At 48.3% G+C, this 21676-nt stretch overlaps 1 protein-coding gene across 2 annotated transcripts in view; it reads right to left on the bottom strand.

The window, feature by feature from the left end:
- Positions 1–21676, bottom strand: part of JPH2 (junctophilin 2) — a 74835-nt gene that overhangs the window by 31651 nt on the left and 21508 nt on the right. For both annotated transcript variants that reach the window (XM_016937948.4, XM_063802534.1), the window contains exon 2: positions 15769–16558. In XM_016937948.4, coding sequence (XP_016793437.2) covers positions 15769–16558 — 790 coding nt within the window. The remainder of the gene's footprint in view (positions 1–15768; positions 16559–21676) is intronic.

Here is a 21676-nt window from a genome sequence, read left to right on the forward strand (position 1 = left end):
CAGTGAGGGACCCTTGCAGAGGGGCAGTGAGAGGAGCTGGTGGCCGGCACTGGGCTGGTGGTAGTGAAGAGAGAGAGACAAATAGGGGATGGAGACAAAGAGGGGGTGCTTGACTCCCCAAAGAACCAGAGGCTCGAGAGGCAAGGAGGGGTGACATGGAGGCAAGGCTTGGGTCACGCCTGGCTTCGGGAACCAGCCTCGCCAAGTTCCATCCCTCAAGCCCTGCCTGGCTGTGAAGACCTGTTGCAAAGGGGTTATTTTTAGAGAGTTGGGTGTTTACTTGAAGGATTTAAAGACGGGCTTTATTTTTAACTCCACTCCCAATGGCAGGGACTCACTGGTATGGACTTAGGAAGTCAAGTGGAAGTTGGACTGGGCTTTGGAAACCCAGAGGAGAGAAGCGGCATTTGGGGAAGGATGAAGCTTAAAGGAGACAGCTGGCCTCACCACGTTCTACTCATCTCGGGCTCTGGGTAAGAACGATGATGAAACTGCCCACGGTCCCTCCTTACCAAGCACCCACCAAATGCCACGGCCACATGAAGCCCTCTACAAATATTGCCTCGTATTGTCCTCACCATAACCTTGGGGGGACAGGTCTGTTACTGTCCCCATTCTACAGACGAGGAAAGGGAGGCTTAGGGAAGACCAAGGACGCTTGGTGGGCAAGTAGCAGAGCAGGATCTGAGCCTCGATTCCTCAGCTTCCCCAGCCTGCACTCTCAGTCGCTCTACCATTCGAAAGCATGGCCAGGCACCGAGGTCTAGGCACGGAGTGTCAGCCTGGGAGCAGCTGAGAGACTTTCCCTCCCCACCGTGGTAAAGATGGTGGAGTCTGGCTCAGAGAATCGGAAGCCCAGCTGTGTCAGTTCTCGTGTGAGTTTGGACTGGTTTTCTCATCTGTGAAAAGGGCTAATATAATAAGTAGCACCTCCTTCGTGAGGTTTACATGAAATGAGACATAGAAGGGAACTCAGTGTAGAGGCTGGCAGGCAGTGGTGAGAAGGGGGCACTGAGAGATGCCCTGTCCATGCCAGGCACTGCTCCCAGCACTGCATATTTATCAACACCAACATGACCCTCTCCTAGGCCCCACGGGGCAGGTTCTCTCATGATCCCCACCTTAGAGATGAAGAAATGGAGGTACAGGAAGCTTAGGGAAAAGCCACTTGCCCAAAGCCACGAGGCCAGTGAGAGTGCAGGACTAGAGCCCAGGCCCTGACCCTGGCCTGAACTCACTGACCCTGGGGCAGCCACTAGCATTCTCATTTTTACTGTTATATCAACACTCTTGGTCTGGGCCCTTCCAGCACTGATTCGAATCCCTGGGGCTCAGCTCAGAGCCAGGAGCAGGGCCAGGCACTGGTCTCACTGTGGGGAAACACTTGCATCTGTGGGAGAGGGAGATTTTTCTCCCGAAGGTGCAGGCTGCTGGCCTGTATGTTCTCTGGCTCTGCTACTTGGGCTGAAAAGTAAAGCTGGACCAGGCGCGGTGGCCCATGGCTGTAATCCCAACACTTTGGGAGGCCGAGGTGGGCGGATCACCTGAGGTCAAGAGTCCGAGACCAGCCTGGCCAACGTAGTGAAACCCCCGTCTCTACGAAAAATACAAAAGTTAGCTGGGTGTGGTGGCGTGCCTGTAATCCCAGCTACTCGGGAGGCTGCAGCAGGAGAATCGCTTGAACGCGGGAGGAGGAGGCTGCAATAAGTCGAGATTCCACCACTGCACTCTAGCCTGAGCGACAGAGTGAAACTCGATCTCAAAAAAAAAAAAAAAGTAAAGCTGGAAACACTCTGGAGCTAGGCCCTAAGCACCGTTTATAGAGGTGGAGGAGATAAAAACATTCCTTTCCACTTTGTGGAGTTCTGTCCTCTTTCATTTGATTTATTAATTGTGACCCAGAAGCCAACTGAGGCTTCACAAGAGCCTCCCTCACCCTGCCTTCCAGCCACACTCCTCTCTGCTCTGACCCCGACTCCCTGCACAACCCTAGCTGGGTCTCTGCCCTTTGGTAGGCCTCAGTTTTTTCATCCGTAAAATGAGCACATTGGGCCTCCTCTTTCGTAAGGCACCTTCCAGCTCTGACCAGCTTTTTCTGAAGACTGAAGGGAGCACGCTGGGTCTTTTCTCTAGTACTCTACACTCCAAGCTTGGAAGGCCTGGCTCCCCAAAATGCATGGTAACCATTGTTCTTTTATTTTTTTTTTTTTTGAGATGGAGTCTCTCTCTGTTGCCCAGGCTACAGTGCAGTGGTGTCATCTCGGCTCACTGCAAGCTCCGCCTCCCGGGTTCACGCCATTCTCCTGCCTCAGCCTCCCCAGCAGCTGGGACTACAGGCGCCCACTGCCACGCCCAGCTGATTTTTTGTATTTTTAGTAGAGACAGGGTTTCACCGTGTTAGCCAGGATGGTCTCGATCTCCTGACCTTGTGATCCGCCCTCCTCAGCCTCCCAGAGTACTGGGATTCCAGGCGTGAGCCACCGTGCCTGGCCCACATGGTCACCATTGTTCTAACATCTCCTTGCTGCCTGGGACCCAGGCAAGCTCCCCTCTCTGCCCAGACCACTCAGCCTTGAAGTCACAGCTGCCTCATGTATGTCTCGAGAATCCGGCTCTGACAACTCAGGAAATTCCATTCACTCCTGCACCTCAGTTTCTGGGCACAAAGGGACTTTGTCCATCTGGTAATTCACAAAGGAGGGATGTGGTAAAGGGCAGGAGTCCGGGGTCGGGGGCCTTTCCAACACTTCAAGCCCATCCTCAGGGAATTCAGTCTCTCTTAGTGGAACCTCCTACCTATCCAGGCATCTCAGGAGGTAAGCCAGAGACACTGAGGAAGACATAGCCTCTGTGGATATGGGCAGTTGTTTGGAGGAGTGTTGAAGGTGGCCACTGGGTTCACGGAACACCAGATTTTCTTCAAAATTTTTTGAGTTTGGCAAAGATGCAAAAGACTGATAGCACATAGCGCCAGCAGCAAGGCTGTGAGGAAGACTGCGCTCATGTACACTGTTGTGGGGGTTATAAACTGCAACCCTTTTGGACGTTAACTTGGGTTCTGATAATAATTAAAATGCACATTCTTTTTGACCCCAAAATTCTAATTTTAGGAATTTAGCCCATAAAGTGTCATCTGCATCTCCTTTGCAATTATTATTCTTTAAATATTTGTTGAACATATACTGGAGGGGTGGGGTGAGACACTAGATGGGGTTGGCTGGATTTTTGCTGAATTCACTCAGGGGTACTGTGGACCCTGTCAAGAGGAACCAAATTGACCAAATTGACATTTTGACAGTCAATGTCAGGAGTCAGTCCCTTGCAAAGGCCCACGTGAATTGCCATTATATTCCCAATGTATTCCAGTGCTACTTGAATGTCCCTGATGGGATACATTGCCTGGCTGGGCCATTCCTTTAATCAGCCCTGTGAGCAAGGATATTGGTCCAAGGCTGTTCACTGCGGCCTCACTGGTGATCAAGAAAACATGAAATGTTTTCAATCTCCATCAAAAGAGATCTGGTTCAATGAATCATGGTACCTCCACACTACGGACTAGCATACAGCTGCTAAAGGGAGGAAGATAAATCTACGTGCATAACATAAAAAGATCTCAAAACATATTACATCAAAAACGCAAGTTCCAGAACATTATGTAGGTAGTCCTAGTTATGAAAAACAAAAACGAACAAAACCAGAATAGGTAAGTAGAAGAATTCTATAAGCAAATTGTAAACAACGGTCACTTCAGAGGTGCAACCAGGGTGGAAGTAGAACAGGGGATTTATTACTTTTTTATTTTGTACGTGTATGACCTTCCTTGGATTTTGCGTGTGTAAGATCTTCCTTGGATTTTAATGACAGATATGTTGTTTAGAACAATGTAAGAAAAGAAGAAAGGAAAGAGAAAGAAACTCACCGTATCTGAAGTAGCAGCACAGGGTGGTGGCTCAGAACGTAGACTCGGGTCCAGAATCTCAGCTCTGTCACTTACTGGCTGTGTGACTTAGGGCATGTTAAAAACAACACAAGGGCCGGGCATGGTGGCTCATGCCTGTAATTCCAGCACTTTGGGAGGCCTAGGGGGGTGGATCATTTGAGGTCAGGAATTCAAGACCAGCCTGGCCAACATGGTGAAACCTTGTTTCTACTAAAAATACAAAAATTAGCCAGCAGTAGTGGCGCGCACCTGTAATCCCAGCTACTCGGGAGGCTGAGGTAGGAGAATTGCTTGGGCCCGGGAGGCAGAGGTTGCGGTGAGCCAAGATCACACCACTGCACTCCAGCCTTGGTGACAGAGTGAGACCTTCTCTCAAATAACAGCAACGACAACAATAAAAACAAGCAAACAAAAAAACCTCTCTGTATGCCTAAGTTAGAATTAGATGAGTTAATTTAGCTGAGCACTTAGTGGCCACCACATATTAAGTCCTCAATGAATGTCATCCAATAGCATTGGCCATTATTATCCCAGATCTCCTGGGATTCCCCGAGACAGCTGAGGCTGAGTGGTGGGACTGGAAATGGATGCTGAGGCTGGGTCAGCCCCCATGTCTCCTGACTCCTGTTCCAGTGCTCCTTCTGCTCTACGTGCCTGCCTCTGTTTCTGACACAATGGCCTTCCCCTAATAGATGAGGAAAGCGAGTGTGGTGAGGAAACAAGGAAAGGAAACAAAGGGTTCTTCGTTTCTTTCCCACCTGCTGACAACGTCCTGGATGCAGAAAGGGGAATGTGTTGGGCGAAGGCGACCCGAGCTGCCGTGTGGCCTTAGGTTCGTTACTGCCCTTCTCTGTGTGTGGGTTCTGGGTATTTCCCCTCCCTTCTCCCCCACAATCTAAGGTGGGCATCTCTGAACACCTGCAAGCCCCCTGATTCAACACCGGGCAGACTGCCACCTCAACACTCTCCTTCCTCCAATTAAAAAAATCAACAATCGGCTGGGCGTGGTGGCTCACGCCTGTAATCCCAGCACTTTGGGAGGCCGAGGTGGGTGGATCATGAGGTCAGGAGATCGAGACCATCCTGGCTAACATGGTGAAACCCCATCTCTACTAAAAAAATACAAAAAAAATTAGCTGGGTGTGGTGGTGAGCGCCCATAGTCCCAGCTACTCGGGAGGCTGAGGCAGGAGAATGGCGTGAACCTGGTAGGCGGAGCTTGCAGTGAGCTGAGATGGCGCCACTGCACTCCAGCCTGGCAACAGAGCAAGACTCCGTCTCAAAAAAAAAACATTCTCCCTCCTCCAATTAAAAAAAAACACAAGAAGGACAATTTGACTAACCATGCCCCAGGCTTCTGGAAGCCCAAGCCCAGCCTCCTGATGGTGCCACCAGGCCCTCCCTTCCCACCCCAGTGGCTCTGCCATGTTTCATGTCTCCACCATCTCCCCAGATCCCTGCAGCAGCCTCCTCACTGATGCCCAGCCTACAGCCTAGCCCTTGCCATACTCTCACTACAAGAGCCATGGTCCAGGTGTGGTCATACACATTTGGGCAGGCCGCTCCCAGCTCTCGTGGCTACCCACTCACAAAGCGGGGTAGGATAGCATATAGCACACATATATGATTTCTCCGCCTGCATAATATTTGTCGTGTGTGTGTGTATGTGTGCATGTGCATGTGTGTAGCCACACGTTGGTGAGTTTTCCTGCCTGGATGTGAGAGCTTTGGGGTTTAGTGACAGGTGTGCTAGGCCTCCCTCCCCATTTCCCTGCTGCTCCATCCCACTGCCTGTGACCCTGCCCTCTTCTTCCCCACCTCCTTCTGCCCTCTTCCCCCCAACCCCTGCTCCTAAATTAAGTCCTCCAATTTGTTATACAGAGTACTTAAGAACTGGAAGATTTTGTGCAGGGCACAGTGGCTCATGCCTGTAATCCCAGCACTTTGGGAGGCCGAAGCAGTGGGTCACTCGAGGTCAGGAGTTTGAGACCAGTCTGGCCAACATGGCGAAACCCCATCTCTACTAAAAATACAAAAATTAGCTAGGAGTGGCGGCACATGCCTGTAATTCCAACTACTGGGGAGGCTGAGGCATGAGAATTGTTTGAACCTGGGAGGCAGAGGTTGCAGTGAGCCGAGATCATCCACTGCACTCCAGCCTGGGCGACAGAGCAAAAAAAAAAAAAAAAAAAAAAAAATTGGAAGAGTTCATACTAACCGGACATTACATGCCCCCTGATGTGATACAATATGAAGTACACAGAACTATTTATTAAGTTTTCATGCCAGAAAAATCTAATCTGAATCCATTTGAGACAGAATTTACAGGAAGTACAGGAAAGAGAGAAACAAGTTAAACAGCACCATAAGGAATCAGCCTGACAAATCCAGAAGATGTCATGTCATAAAAAAAATGAGGAGGATGGTTCTAGACTAAGAGATTTAGGACACAGCTCCCAACCTGAAAATAAAATTTAAAAACAATTCTACTTAAAGTAGCAGCAAAAAGAATAAAACATTTAGAAATAAATTTGGCAAAATAAGTATAAAATTGTACACTGAAAGCTATAAAGCATCATTGAAAAAAGTTAAAGACTTAAATAAATTGAAAGGTGCTCCATGTTCATGGATTGGAAGACTTAAAATTGTTAAAAGGACAATATTCCCCCAGTTGACCTACAGGTTTAACAAAATCCCAGCGGCCTTTTTTTCCCCTGCAGAAATTGACAAGCTGAGGCTAAAATCCATATGGAAATGCAAGGAACTCAAAATATCCAAGATAATCTTGAAAAAGAAGAACAAAATTAGAAGACTCACATTTCCCAACTTCAAAACTTAGTACAAAGCTACAGTAATGAAGACCAGCCTCTGGCATAAGGACGGATGTATATAGATCATTGGAACAGAATTGAGAGTCTAGTCAATAAATAACAAAAAGACAAATACAGGCCGGGGTGGTGGCTCATGCCTGTAATCCCAGCACTTTGGGAGGCCTAGGTGGGTGGATCACTTGAGGCCAGGAGTTCAAGACTAGCCTGGGCAACATAGCAAGACCTCGTCTCTACAAATATATATTTTTTTAATTAGCCAGTTGTAGTGGCATGCACCTGTAGCCCCAGCTACTTGGGAGGCTGAGATGGGAGGATCACTTGAGCCTGGGTGGTGGAGGCTGCAGTGAGCTGACATGACAACATTGCACTCCAGCCTGGGCAACAAAGCAAGACCCTACCTCAAAAACAAAACAAAACAAAAAGATAAAGTAAATATGGAAAAATTGCTAATAATTATTAAATCCAGTTAATGGGTACATGCGTGTTCATTATATCACTCTCTCTATTTATATATATGTTTCATATTTTCCCATAATAAAAAGTCAAAAAATGGAAATTTTTATAACAAAATGCAAATCTCTAGTTCATCTTGGAAAATCAAGAGTTGGCTGGGCACAGTGGCTCACGCCTGTAATCCCAGCACTGTGGGAGGTTGAAGCGCATGGATCACCTGAGGTCAGGGGTTTGAGACCAGCCTGGCCAAAATGGACAAACCCCTCCTCTACTAAAAATACAAAAATTGGCTGGGCGTGGTGGCACATGCCTGTAATCCCAGCTACTTAGGAAGCTGAGGCAGGAGAATCGCTTGAACCTGGGAGGTGGAGGTTGCAGCGAGCCGAGATCATGCCATTGCACTCCAGTCTGGGCGACAGAGCAAGACTCTGTCTCAAAAAAAAAAAAAAACAAAAAGAAAGAAAAATCAAGAGTTGCGCTAACATTAAATCCATGTTTCTCCAGGGCAGCCATTAGCTAGGAAGGGGCAGCTTCCCCCAAGAGGGCTTGCAGAGACCGGGGAGACCTGGTTCCCATGGTCCCACCACCCTCTAGTGAGTAGGACACAAGCCTGCGGCCTGCCTGGCCCCTGGAACCTTTTAGCTTGTAACGTCAGACTCTCACTCCACCAGGCATTCAAAGCCCGTACTAACCTGGCCCTGGGCTGCCTTCTCGGCCTCATCTCTAATCTTTCCCCACCCATTCCAGTATTCTGGATGACTCATTGCTCCCAAAATACATCATGCACATTCCTACCTTCATGTCTTTGCACATGCTAGTTCCTCTACCTGGAACGACCTTTCTCTCTCTTTTCCACCTGGCAGACTCCCAACCAGAGGTGGCCCCTGCAGGCAGCTTTCCCAGACCTCCTCTGGGACAGCTAGTTGCTCTTTCTGTTGGACCCCATCAATTTCAGCTCCTTCGTTCCTCTCCACCACCAACTGTCCAATCCCTGCATGGCTTCGCCCTCAACATGGGGGTCTCCAGAGGACGCTGCCCACACTGATTCACCACTGGGTGTCCAGCGCCCTGGCACAAGCCTGGCACAGGGTAAGTGCTTATTAAAGTTTGTGAAGGAAAACCAACCGAAGGTCAGATCGTGGTTAAGAGCATTCTAGAATCAGGTCACCTGGCTTCAACTCCCAGCTCTGCCATGACTCAGCTGTGCAACCTGTTTGAGAAACTTAACCTGTCTGTGCCTCAGTTTTTTCATCTGTAAAATGAGAATAACAGTACCTTCCTCACAGGGTTGTTTTGAGGATTAAGTAAATTAATATATCCCCACTGGGCACGGTAGTTCACACCTGTAATCCCAGCTCTTAGGGAGGCTAAGGCAGGAGGATAGCTTGAGCCCAGGAGTTCGAGACCCACCTGGGCAATATAGCAAGACCCTGTTCTCCACAAAAAAGGGGGAAAAAAGGTTAATACATGTAGGTACTTAAAATCATGCCTGGTTCCCAGAAATAAGAACTAGATGAATGCATATTAAATAAAAATTAAATAAGCAGGCTCAAAGATGGGCAATTACCAATACCCTCCCTGAGACCTAGTCCAGTGTCAAGCCCTCTTCCCTCTGGTGACCTGTGTCCCCCATGGTGTGGAAATGAGTGTTGGCAGTGCAGAATCACAGCCTGAAGTGACACCAAGTCCATTTTGCTCATTAGTTAAGGAAAAAGCCTCCGTAGGTGCCTACGGCTCTTTCATACCGGTCAATCTCTTGCTGATTTCTCTTTTAAACAAAAAGAAAACAAACTTTAGGCTCAGTGCCTTTGGGCATCAATAGTTTGACATGGAACTTGAATAGCATTGTTCTGTTTTCAGAACTTGCTGTGATATTGATTTCGCATTTTCAATAGGGATTAGAAAGTCTTCCTTTTCAATAAATGTACTTACATATTTTTAAGTAAGTTGATTCAAAGATGAAGATTAAGACAGTAAGTAGAGATGGTGTGTGAATGTAACAAAAACTGGGACTGGGGCCTGCAGAAGATGAACATTTGGGAAGCACAGTTGTAGGGACTGAGAGAGAAGACAGGGCCTTCCCTTGGGGCAATTTCATTCTTGGGTTAGTACAGAATGATACAGGATTGATCATAACAGCTTACACCTCCTTGCATGCTTTCCAAGCACCGGCCCTTTACATGAGCTATTTCTTTTACTCTCTGCAGCATTACTTTCAGGGAGGAGGTAATGTAATTCCCATTTGATTAAACAGGAAAGTGAGCCCAGAGGGGTGAGGTAACTTGCCTAAGGTCACACAGTTTATAAGAGGCTGAATCCAGATTCAAACCTAGGTCCATCCAATGCCACTGCCCATGGACCACATAGGTTCCTGCTCACCAGAGAAATTCAGCTCCCAGCAACTCAAAAAACCAACTCTAAGCTATGATCAGCTTCGGAGTTTCCAGAGCCAGCATGGGGAGGAGATGGAGGTGGGGGGCTGAGGGGACAGAAGACAGACAGATGCCACCCTGGTACAAAACCTGACATGCTCCAAACCTCACACCCTAGGACAACTGAGAACTCAGGGCCATGCCCTGCCTCTGCCACGGGGGCACAACAGCAGGAAGACTAGACAACAGCAATGGCAGCTGATGCCTACAGACTACTTCCTGCTTGTCAGCCCTGTGGTGTGTGTATATACCCTTCGTATAGAGGCTCTGCTTCAACCTTGTGAAAACTCTTTGAGGTGCGTCTTCTAGAAGTTAGAAATTTGAGGTCTGGAGGGAAGAAAAGATATAGCAAGCAAGCGGCTGAGTCTAAGCCTGACTCTTAACACTCACTGTGCTCCTTCCAGAAAACAAGCATTTGTCAGGGTGTTGGCATGACAACCTGAAAACTTTAGGCACCTCCCCAAACATACCAGCTTCCCTCCACAATCCAGTATCTATGACCTTAAAAGGCATCACAAAAGAGTTCTTAGCTACAAAATCAGAAGACATAAATCTAGTTCCCTCTCGATCGCTTTGTGGCTATGAGTATATCTAGATCCTTTTCTGCACCTCAGTCTCCCCAACTGCTCAGTGACAGGGTTGGGACTACTCTGAGGGCCTGAATGGGTCTACAGCAACACTGTCCAATAAATATAATATGTATCACATTGTAATTTTAAATGTTCTAGTGGCCACATTCAAAAAAGTAAAAAGAAACAGTGCAATTAATTTTAATAATGTATTTTGTCAAAGCTGATGTATCTAAAATGTAACCATTTCAATATGTAATCAATATTTTAAAAATGATTAATAGGTTACTTTACATTCTTTTCATACTAAGTATTTGAAATCCAGGATGTTTCACATTTACAGCGCATCTCCATTTGGACCAGCCACATTCCAAGTGCCCAGTAGCCATGTATGGCAAGTGGCTACCATACTGGACAGCCCAGGTCTAGAATCTTTTTCAATCCATAGCTCATTTTACAGGGAAGAGCTGTCTCATCTTTCTCCCTTCTCTTAGAAAAGATGTCCTGATCGTAGCCTCCGGGCTGACAAGTTCCACATGAGCCCGGAGGGAGGAGCTGGAAGCCACAATGGAGAGAAAGCCCGGGCCTGCCTGGGTGTGAAGAGGCTGTGGCTGCCGGGGATGCTTTCTGTCTCTCCACAGCCAGATTACTCACGAAGCCCCAGGGATGGGGAGAGTCCCTGAGGAAGATGGCCACAATCCTGCTTTTCCTCCTGACCCCAAAATTCCCTTAATTGGAAATTCAGTCTGAGCTTGAAACCCATCCAGGCAGCCACCTCCACCCATGGCAACATCTCCATGGGCACGCAGGACTCCTGCCCCAGACACACAAGGAATCCAATCCCACAGCAGCACCGCATGCAAGAGGCTGGATCCCAGCTTCTCAGTCCCCAGGCTCACTTCCCGGCTGTGGGCCTGGCAGCCTTCTCGGTGGGAGCTCGAAACCTCCACATGCAGGGGCACAGGCATTGGCAGGAAGGACCAGGAGGGCAAGGAAAATAAGGGGGCATCCCTCCTTCTCCCCAGACTTCCACTTCCTCACCTTTAAAATCAAATGTTGTTAGATCATAGCAATGATTGTCTTTATGCTGGCTGCCCTGTGCCAGGCATTTTACAGGCATTAGCTCGCATACTCCTTCTAACCACCCTATGAGGAAAGAGGATCCCAGGGTCAGAGTGGTGAAGCAACTTGGGCAAGGTCACACAGCTCTTCAGGAGAAGAGCTGGGGTTCCAATTCATGGTCTTCTGAATCAAGAACCTAAGCTCCTTCCTGCTGTGCTCTGCCTAAGTGGCCCAGGGTGGTCCAGGACAGTCCGAGCTTACACTTGTCATAACCAGATATATTTAGTGTAATTATTTAAAATGTTCCCTTTGGAAGAAGGAGCAAATCTTCCATACAGAGGAATTTTAAATAATATAGGTAGATATTCCCCCCTCCAAAAGGTGTGCCTGAATTCCAGACCCTTCTCCCTCTTGAGTGTGGGCTGCACTGAGTGTCTGAATTCCAAAGGATGGAGCGGGAAAAGAGGAAATAGTAACTGTACATCAGAGAAACCTGGCTGACCCACCTTAGCCAAGTGATCAAAGTTAACATCCTCAGTTTATAAGAAACATATCAGACAAACCCAAATTGAGGGACACTCTATAAACTCTCTCACCAGTACTCCTCAAAACTGTTGGGCTGGGCGTGGTGGCTCACACCTGTAATACGAGCACTTTGGGAGACCAAAGCAGGAGGATCACTTGAGTCCAGGAGTTCGAGAATAGCCTGGCCAATATAGCAAAACCCCATCTCTATTAAAAATACAAAAATTAGCCAGGCGTGGTGGCGCACACCTGTGGTCCCAGCTACTTTGGTGACTGAGGCACAAGAATCACTTGAATCCAGGAGGCGGAGGTTGCAGTGAGCCAAGATGGCACCACTGCACTCCAGCCTGGGCAACACAGTGAGACCCTGCCTCAAAAAAAAAAAAAAAACTGTCAAGGACACACAAAAAAGCAAAGAATCAGAAACTATCACAGACCAAAGGGAACCAAGGAGACCTGACAACTAAATGCAGTGTATGATCCTTCAGGAAATCCTGAAGCAGGAAGAAGACATTGATGGAAAAACTAGTGAAATGCAAATAAAGTCTGGAGTTCAGTGAAGAGTCATGTGCCATGTTGGTCTTGACAAATGTATTATGATAACGTAAGAAGTTAACAATAGGGGAAAATGGGTAGAGTGTATGGAAACTCTTTGTATTCTTTTTGGAACTTTTCTGTAAATCTAAAATTATTCCCACCTAAAAGTTTTATTTTTAAAAAGTGCTCCCTTTTACTCACAGAAGTGTTCAGGTTTAGACAATAAATTATATGAGCACCTGGTCATAAGCCTGGTCCTGCCTGTCTTAGACCATCTGTGCCACTTTAACAGAATACCTGGGACCGGGTCATTTGTAGGGGAAGTCCAAGGTCAAGGCACCAGTGGCTTCAGTCTCTGGTGAGGCCATTGTCTTCCTCCAAAATGGCACCTTGCACACTACATTCTCCAGAGGGGAGGAAGGTTGGATCCTCACACAGCAGAAGGCGGGAGTGCCAAGAGACAAAAAGGGGTCAAACTCACCATTTTATAAGGGATTTAATCCCACCCATGAGGATTAATCACCTCTCAAAGATTAGTCTCAGAACTAATCACCTCCCAAAGTTCCCACGTCTTAATGTTACAATGACAATTAAATTTCAACACGAGTTTTGGAGGGGATAAACATTCAAACTATAGTTGCCTCTAACCAAGATGTTTTAAGAAAATCACCCATACCTTCTGTCCCCTTTAGTGATGCCAACGGCTCACACACTTATAGCAGTGTAAAGTTTACAAAGTTTAGCATTAGCAAGATGTGCTAGTTAAAGTTTTTGAATCAGAAAGCTAGAGGCTGATGCTTGGGTTCTCCCACTTGCTTGCCAGGTAGTCTTGGGCATGTTACATTCATTCCCTGGGCCTCAGTTTCCATGTCTGTAAAATGAATTCATTGTATGATGACAATGACTAGTCATATTTATCAAGCCATGTCTGGTGTCTGACACTGTAGTGGTGACTCTGATGGGCTACCCAGATTCCCCTTCAGGACTGAAGGACTTATTTCTCCCACTCCCAGCTACTCAGAGAGTTGCCAGCTGTCAGCCCTCTCCAGGGATTGCCCTTGGCTGAAGACAGCTGTCCAGCCCTAGTCAAGCCTGCTTCTGGAGGGTAGCCTGCATACAAATGAGGAGAGTATAAAAGATCCAACTCCCTCATCCCAACTTGCGATGACCTTGAAGGTCATCTCCACTGCTGAGCATCCCTTATGGTTGGCTGAGGCTTTGTTGAGACTGTATTGCAATCCAGTGTCTCCCACCGCCCAGTCCGGCCTTCTTCCCTTCCCCACAAGTGTTGATCCAGAGAGTGCTCCCTGTACATTTCCTGCATGTTAATCTTCATCTCAAAGGCTGCTTCCTGGGGAACTCACCTCACAAAAGGATTGTGAGCCACCTGACCTGCACTGTCGTTCCTAACCCTTAGACCAACTTGTCTTTATAGATGAGATCATTGAGATTAGAGAAGAAAATGGATCTGGCCAAGGACATACAACTAAGAAATGGAGGTGCCACAGATGGAGAAACTGACAGACAGGCCAACTGATCTGCCCACATCAACGAGCTAAAAAAATGGCAAGGCCAGGATTTGGCCCTAGGCCTGCTTAACTCTGAAGACCATGTGCCCAGTCTCCTGCCAGGCCATTTACATCCTCAGGAGGATTGCTACAGCCCCAGGACAGGCGATTGCCTTTTACCACCCTCCTGCCAGACCACACTGCTGCTGTCCCTGCTCCTGTACCCCACTTTTGCTGGGTTGAAAAGGTTGAAAGGGGTACCCCACTGCTGCTGTACCCCACCCCAAATTTGCAAAATGAGAATAAGAACAGTATCTACATTTTCAGGATCTTGTAAGAGTAAATGAGTTAATATAGGTAAAGACCTCAGAACAGTGACTGGCACATAGAGAATCCTATTTAAGTGGCGGGTTAAAAACAAATCATGTAAGTCATGTAAAGCTGCATCTGTGGTGCGCTCTAAGGACAGAACGGCAGCTGCCGGTGGACCTCATCGGCTCTCTAAGGGAGTCAGGCTTGACCTGAGCCCTGAAGGAGGAGTAGAGGTTAAGTGAGTGGCAAAGGAACCAGTATGAACAAAAGCTCTGTGGCAGGAGGAACTAAAGAAGGAAGAACTAGCACAGAGGGAAGAAAACTCCAGGCTCAGGGAAAGAATGACAAAAAATAAGGCTGGGTAGGAGGGTGGGAACCTGATTAGAAAAGGCCACTCACTAACTGAGTGATTTTGGACAAGTCACCTTATCTCTCTGAGCCTCACTTAGCTCATCTGCAAAACAGAAATAAACACAGTACCTATCATAAGGTTGTTAAAGGGACTGAGTGAGTCCATATTTGTGAACCACTTAAAATTGCCTTGTACCTAGTAGGTGCCATAAATGTTTGGAGACAACATTAGAACTTTATCTGAAGCACAATGAGAAGACTTAAAGGGGTTTGAATGTAGATGATAGGGTGGGTGTTTAGTAGATGGGAGGGTGGATGGATGCATGGGTAGATGGATAGGTGGGGGAGGTTGAATGAATAGAAGTTTGGTTGAGTGATAGAGGTGGCTGGCTGGGTAGCTGGATGACCAGGCGGGTGGGTGGGAGTGGATGTTGTTTTAATGAACAGAAGTGTCGCTGGGTGGATAAATGGAAGTACTTGAGTGAATGGATGCGTGGCTGGATGTTAAGATGGGTGGCTGGGCAGCTGGAAGCAGCTGAGTGAATGCAGGTGATTGGTGGGTGAGGGGATGGGTGAGTGGTTGAAAGGGTATCTGTATGTTTGAATGGGCATCTGGGTAGTTGGACGGGTGGTTGAGTCGATGAATGGATGGGTGATGAGCTGGTTGAGTAGGTAAAAGGATGAAAAATTGGGTAGGTTGCATGGAATAGATAAGTAAATCTTTGAGTGAATGGGTGGTTGTTCAGGTAGATGTTAGGCTGTTGTTCAGGTGGATGTTCAGGTGTGATGTGGGACTGGAGGTGGGTGTGTGGGTGGAGGGGTTGTTCAGTGAGTGTTAGAGAAGTTAGTCAATGAAGGAATTGGGTGGATTTGGATGGATGTTTGGGTGGTTGACTGCGAGGTTGTGTGGATAGATGGATGACTGGATGACTGGGTGGGTAAACAGGAAGTGGAATGGGTAGGGGAATGGAGTGGATGACTGGAGAGATGGCTGTTCAGGTGGATATTAGAAAGGTTGGGTGAGTGGTAGGGTTAAGTCAGTGGAGGGGCTGGGTGTAATTGAGTGATAGATGGATGGGTGAGTGAACAGGAGCCACCAGCTCCCGAAGAGCCTCCAATTAACCCCTGAAGGTGATGGGGGTAAAAGAAGCAGAATCAGGCTTGGAGACAGGGCCTCCTAGGTTGCCCTGCCCCAGGACCCCTTTCTCCGAGGGGAGGCGACCCCTTCCCACCCCCACCGCTGTCCTACCTGGAGGCGGCAATCTCGGCCTTCTGGCGCGCGATAGCAGCGGCGCGCTGGGCACCCTCCACACTGTGCTCCACTTTCTGGCGGACCTTGTTGCTCTTGAGCTGCAGCATGCGGCGCTTGGTGTCCTTGACCAGCACATTGTGGCGGTACTTGCCCTCCTCGCGGTGGCCGTCGGGCAGCGTGGTGCAGCCATAGCCGTGGCGCAGGTTGTCCAGCCACTCGCCCTCGTAGCGGAGGCCACTGGAGCGTTCGCTCACGCCGAAGCCCGAGCGTTTGTCGTTCTTCCACTCGCCCATGTAGGTCTCGGTGGTGGTGGCGTCGATATCGGCCTCGAAGGGTGCGGCCTCGTCGGCGCCCTCGGCGGCCTCTCCCAGGCTGGCGGTGGACGCGGCGTCGCTGGCGCCCGAGCTGAGGTCGCTCTTAAGGAAGCTGACACGGCTGCGCTGGCTACCCACGGACGTGCGCGACTCTGCGCGCCGCAGCTTGCCCAGCAGCGCGCCCCGCTGGAAGAGGCCGCCGCCCTTGGGCGCCCGCGCGGCCGCCTCGGCATTGGCCAGGAGGCTGAGCGCGAAGCCGCCACGCGGGATGGCGGGCGAGAGCAGCGCGGGGCCGTCGGAGGCCGGCGAGGCGGGCGAGTCCGGGGCCACCGTGCCGTTGCTGTGCTCGCTGCGCAGGGACGACAGCGACGTGCGCAGCGGCGAGCGCACCACCACGGCCATCCCGTAGGGCACGCTCTGGCGCACTCCGTAGCCGTGGCGCATGCCGTTGGTGAACTGGCCTTGGTACGTCCCTGCGGGCGAGGAGAGGGCGCGTCAGTAGGCGGCACGACGGGTCCCCGCGTGTGCACGGTGGCCTGGGAGGGCAAGGGCGGGAGTGGGCAAGGCGGGGTGGGACCGAGAGGCGCAAGGCCGTCTGAGGGTCAGGGTGCACAGTGCTATGAGTGTTTGAGTCTACTCGAGTGTGCAATAACCCGAGTGGGTGAGCCAGGAGGAGCTTGCACGATGGTAGGAATACGTTGGTGGGAACATGGCAAGGTCACAAGTCGTGAACGGATAAGCTAGTGAGTTCGCATGGTAGTGCAAATGTTGGAGAGCATGGGCTTGTGTGTGTATTTGTGCAAGATCGTGCGTACAAGACACTTGTGGGCATGCATATCGGTGTCTTTTGACTATATGAGATCATGAGGTGGGGGCAGGTGGCTCACGCCTGTAATCCCAGCACTTTGGAAGGTGAAGGCGGATGGATCGCTTGAGCTCAGGAGTTCAAGACCAACCTGGGCAACATGGTGAAACCTCTCTCTACAAAAAAATTAGTCAGGCATGGTGGCATGCACCTGTGGTCCCAGCTACTAGAGAGGCTGAGGTGGGAGGATCACCTGAGCCCGGGAGGTCGAGGCTGCAGTGAGCCATGATTGTGCCACTGCACTCCAGCCTGGGCTACAGACTGAGACCCTGTCACACATACACACACACACACAAATCATGAGTGTGCAGGGTAGTGTGTGCACAGTGGGGTGAGTGCCTGAGATCTCACGGAGTTGACATTATGGATGTGTATGAGGTTCTGAGTGTGCAAGGCTATCAGAGTGCCAAAGAACAAAGTAATATGTAGCACTCCAGGCTGAGTGTGTGAGGTGATGGGCATCAGTGAAACCGAGACACTGAGACCGTATGAAACCATATGGAGGAAGGCTAGTGGTGTGTACAAGGTGTCAGCAACTTAGGCCCTGCATGTACACAAGTCCATGAGCTCCTGGGATTGAGATGCCTTATGTTAGCAGCCATCCAAGTCTTATGTGTGTGGAGAGGCAGCAGAGAGTAGTGGTTCAGAGCACAAACTCCAGAGCCAGGCTCCCTGGGTCCAGATCCTGCCTCTGCCCTTACTAGCTGTGTGACCTTGGGCAACTGACTTAACCTCCCTGTACCTTAGCTTCCTTATCTGCCAGAGATAATAACTGCCTCTTACCTCCTAGGGTTTTTTTGAGGTTTAAATGAGTTAATGTCTCCGAAAAACTCTGAAAGCAAAGATATGTGTGTGATACTGTGATTCTACAAAGTTGTGCTCACGTGTGAGGTCACCTGAGTTGTATGACAAGCTGATACACAGCTGCCAAAATAACTTCATCCTTCACCCCCATCCTGACATGTAGTTCTCCCCAGGGCTCATCCAAAAACCTTCTCCTATTCTCTCTAGATGATTGCACATCTAGTGTTTTTAAACTGCCATTTATGTCCTGCTGACCCCCCCAAATATATCCCCAACCCCTTCCTCTCCCCTCGGTAGCTCCAGATGTCACCTTGGAAATTTGTGTTCCCTTAGATGGTACACAGCCACCTCCAGCTCACATCTGCCCTCACTCACCCCACACACACACCTGGGCCACAGTCCTGGTCTTTCTTTCCCACAGCAGTGCTGCTGAAAGGCAGTTCTCTGCCTTCATCTTTGTACCTCCACCATGTAGAACGGTACCTGATACATAACGTTCACTGCACCGAAGGCAGAAATTCTGAGGCTTCTTTGTTTTAAACACAAGCTGATACATTCTCCCTGGTTAACAAAAGCCAAAAGGTCTTCCTGCTAATAAATGTCCAGGAGCAAGATGGCTGAGTAGACAACCAAGGAAGGGACTCCTAAACTCACCCCAGCAGGCCTGCTGTTGCACTGCTCTTCTCTCTTCCTGGAACCCTTTTCCTCCAGATATCCTTCAAGTCTTTGCTCAGTGAGACCTACTCTGACCCCCTGTGATGGTTAATACTGAGTATTAACTTGATTGGATTGAAGGATGCAAAGTATCGATCCTGGGTGTATCTGTGAGGGTGTTGCCAAAGGAGATTAACATTTGAGTCAGTGGGCTGGGGAAGGTGGACTCACCCTTAATCTGGATGGGCACCTTCTAAGCAGCTGCCAGCAAATATAAAGCAGGCAGAAAAATGTGAAAAGCCTAGACTGGCTTAGCCTCCCAGCCTGCATCTTCCTCCGATGCTGCTGGATGCTTCCTGCCCTCGAACATCGGACTCCAAGTTCTTCAGCTTTGGGACTCGGACTGGCTTCCTTGCTGCTCAGCTTGTGGACAGCCCATTGTGGGACCTTGTGATCATCTGAGTTAATACTCCTTAATAAACTTCCATATATATATATATATATACACACACATACACACACACATCCTATTAGATCTGTCCCTCTAGAGAACGCTGATGAATACACCACCCTGTTTAAAACTGCAATCTGCTTATTTCACATTGCGTGCCTTTATCAAAACATCTCATATACCCCATAAATATTTAATATATACATCTATTATGAACCCACAAAATTTTTTCCAAAATTGCAATCTGTCTGCACCACCACCCTGCTCACTTATCTACTTTTCCTTATTTTTCCCATAGCACATATCACATTCTAACATACCATATGACTTATTTATTACATTAATTGCTTTTCTCCCTCTGCTAAAATGGAAGCTCCATGAGGGCAGGGATCTTTTCTATTTTGTTCTTGGATGGATTCCAGAACCTGGAACAGTGCCTGGTACACAGAGGTGCTCCGTTAATATCTGCAAAATGGCTGACTGACTAAACCTGTTCAAAAATTCCATCTCATTGGGTGACCTTGGCAATTCCTTTTCTTAACACCTCCATTGTCTGCCTGTCAATGATGTGTTGGGTGAAGAGCTCTCCAAGGCTTGATCTAACTCTGAGATGCTGAGCTTCTAGGAATTGGTGCACTGTAACTTTGGAGGCGAAGGGGGGCACATCTAGATGCTTCCACACTGCCTGGTCCCTCCTAGCACATTGAGCTCAGGATCCCACTTCTACCCCACCCTGCCTCTTCTGCATGAAGAGCCCCCATTAAGGATCATGTACAATGCCAGGGGCTCACTAAACCTCTCAACAGTCCTGTGAGGTGAGTCCCATGATAATGCGAATTTCCAGGAGGATGCTGGTGATCTGAGAGGTTAAGCAATTTGACCAAGGAAATGGGATCCAAGCCTAAGTCTGTCTGATGCCAGAGTGTATGCTGCGAGCCCATGGCTCTTAATCCTGGTGTGCATTAGAAGCACCAGTGAAACTTTAAAAGAAAACAACTGATCCTTGGGCTTCACCACCATCAATTCCTGTTTATTCTGTTGGAAAAGGTCCCTAGTGCTTCCAGCCCCTCTGGACAGCAAGAAAGAACAGCCAGGAGGGAGAGACACCTGGACTCTGTTCCCTTCAATGACCAGCCTCAAAAAACCAAGGATCATGGAATATCAGCAATAAAAGGGCTAAAGAGAAATGGAGAGAGACAGAAATGGAGAAGAAAGCATTGGGCATGATCTCATAGAGGAAGATGCAAATATGACCTCTATTTCATAGGTAGATTGATGTTCAGAGAAGTTATGTGACTTGCCCAAAGTCACACAGTGAGAAAGGAGCAGAACTGGGATTTGAACTAAGATCCAACTTAAGCTAAGGAAGTGGAAAATGGGATTGTATGACAGGTGCAATGAACAGAGAAATGAGAATGTGGTATAGCTGATGAAAAATGGGAAGTTGGATAGATGGGAAACCAACAGGTCGCATTTCCCAAGCTCATTCACATGTGATCCCATTGGATGGAGGCTGAGGACAGAATGGAATGTGGAGTCATCCTGGCTTCAAATATCATCTAAGCTGGGGAACCTTGGGCAAGTTCCTTCTTTTGATCTTAGTTTTTTTGTCTGGAAAATGGAAAAGTAATACCCACTTTCCAGGGGTCTTTTGAGGATTAAAAATGAGACAACAAAAAATGGAAACAATTCAAATGTCAGTCAGCTGGTACATGGATAAACTAACACAGTGAAGTGCTAGAAAAGAGAGTGTGCTAGAAAAGAGAAGTGCTAGAAAAGTGCAAGAAAAGAGAGCAGGCTGCTGTTACACACAACACATGAATGGGTCTCCAAAACATGCTAAGTGAACAAAGCTAGAGATGAAAGCTGTGTGACTCCAGTTACATGAAAGCCTCAAAAAACAAACAAACAAACAAACAAACAAACAAACAAACAAACTTATAGTGCCAGAAAGTGGATCTGTGGTTGCCAGGGGCTGGGTGTGGAAGGAATAGAATGCAAAAGGGCACAGGGAAACTTTCTGAGTTGATGGAAATGTTCTGCATCTTTTTTTTTTTTTTTTTTTTTTTTGGAGGTCGGGGGATGGAGTTTTGCTCTTGTCACCCAGGCTGGAGTGCAATGTTGCAATCTTGGCTCGCTGCAACCTCCGCCTCCTGGGTTCAAGTGATTCTCCTGCCTCAGCCTTCTGAGTAGCTGGGATTACAGGTGTGTGCCACCACCGCCAGCTAATTTTTGCATTTTTAGTAGAGATGGGGTTTCATCATGTTGGCCAGGCTGGTCTCAAACTCCTGACCTCAGGTGATCCACCCACCTCACCTCCCAAAGTGTTGGGATTGCAGGCGTGAGCTACTGCGCCCAGCCAAATGTTCTGCATTTTAATTGTGCTGATGGTTTACACAAGCGTGTACATCTGTCACACCTGTACATTTCAAATGCATTTTATCATATGAAAATTACACCTTGATAAAGTTGATTTTTGTAATGTAAATAAATAAATTGCAAAGAAGCTTTTCAGGAAAAAAAAAAAAAAACCCAGCATAGCATTCTGCAAATGTCTATCAGGAAAGTCATCAGCTCTACTTTCCAAATGAATCCAGAATCCAGCCGCTTCTCACCACCTCCACTTCGACTAGATGGTGGTCTGTGCCACCGTTCTCTCTCACCTGGATTTTCATAGTCACTGCCATACTGGTCTCCTGATTCCACTCTTGCCCCTCTATCCATCCCTAACACAGCAATCGGAGGGATTTTGTTCACATGCGTTAAGTCAGATCACGACACTGCACTGACCCTTCTCACTCAGAAGAAAAGCTGAAG

Source organism: Pan troglodytes, chromosome 21 (genome assembly GCF_028858775.2).
Source record: "Pan troglodytes isolate AG18354 chromosome 21, NHGRI_mPanTro3-v2.0_pri, whole genome shotgun sequence".
Classification (NCBI taxonomy): Eukaryota; Metazoa; Chordata; class Mammalia; order Primates; family Hominidae; genus Pan; species Pan troglodytes.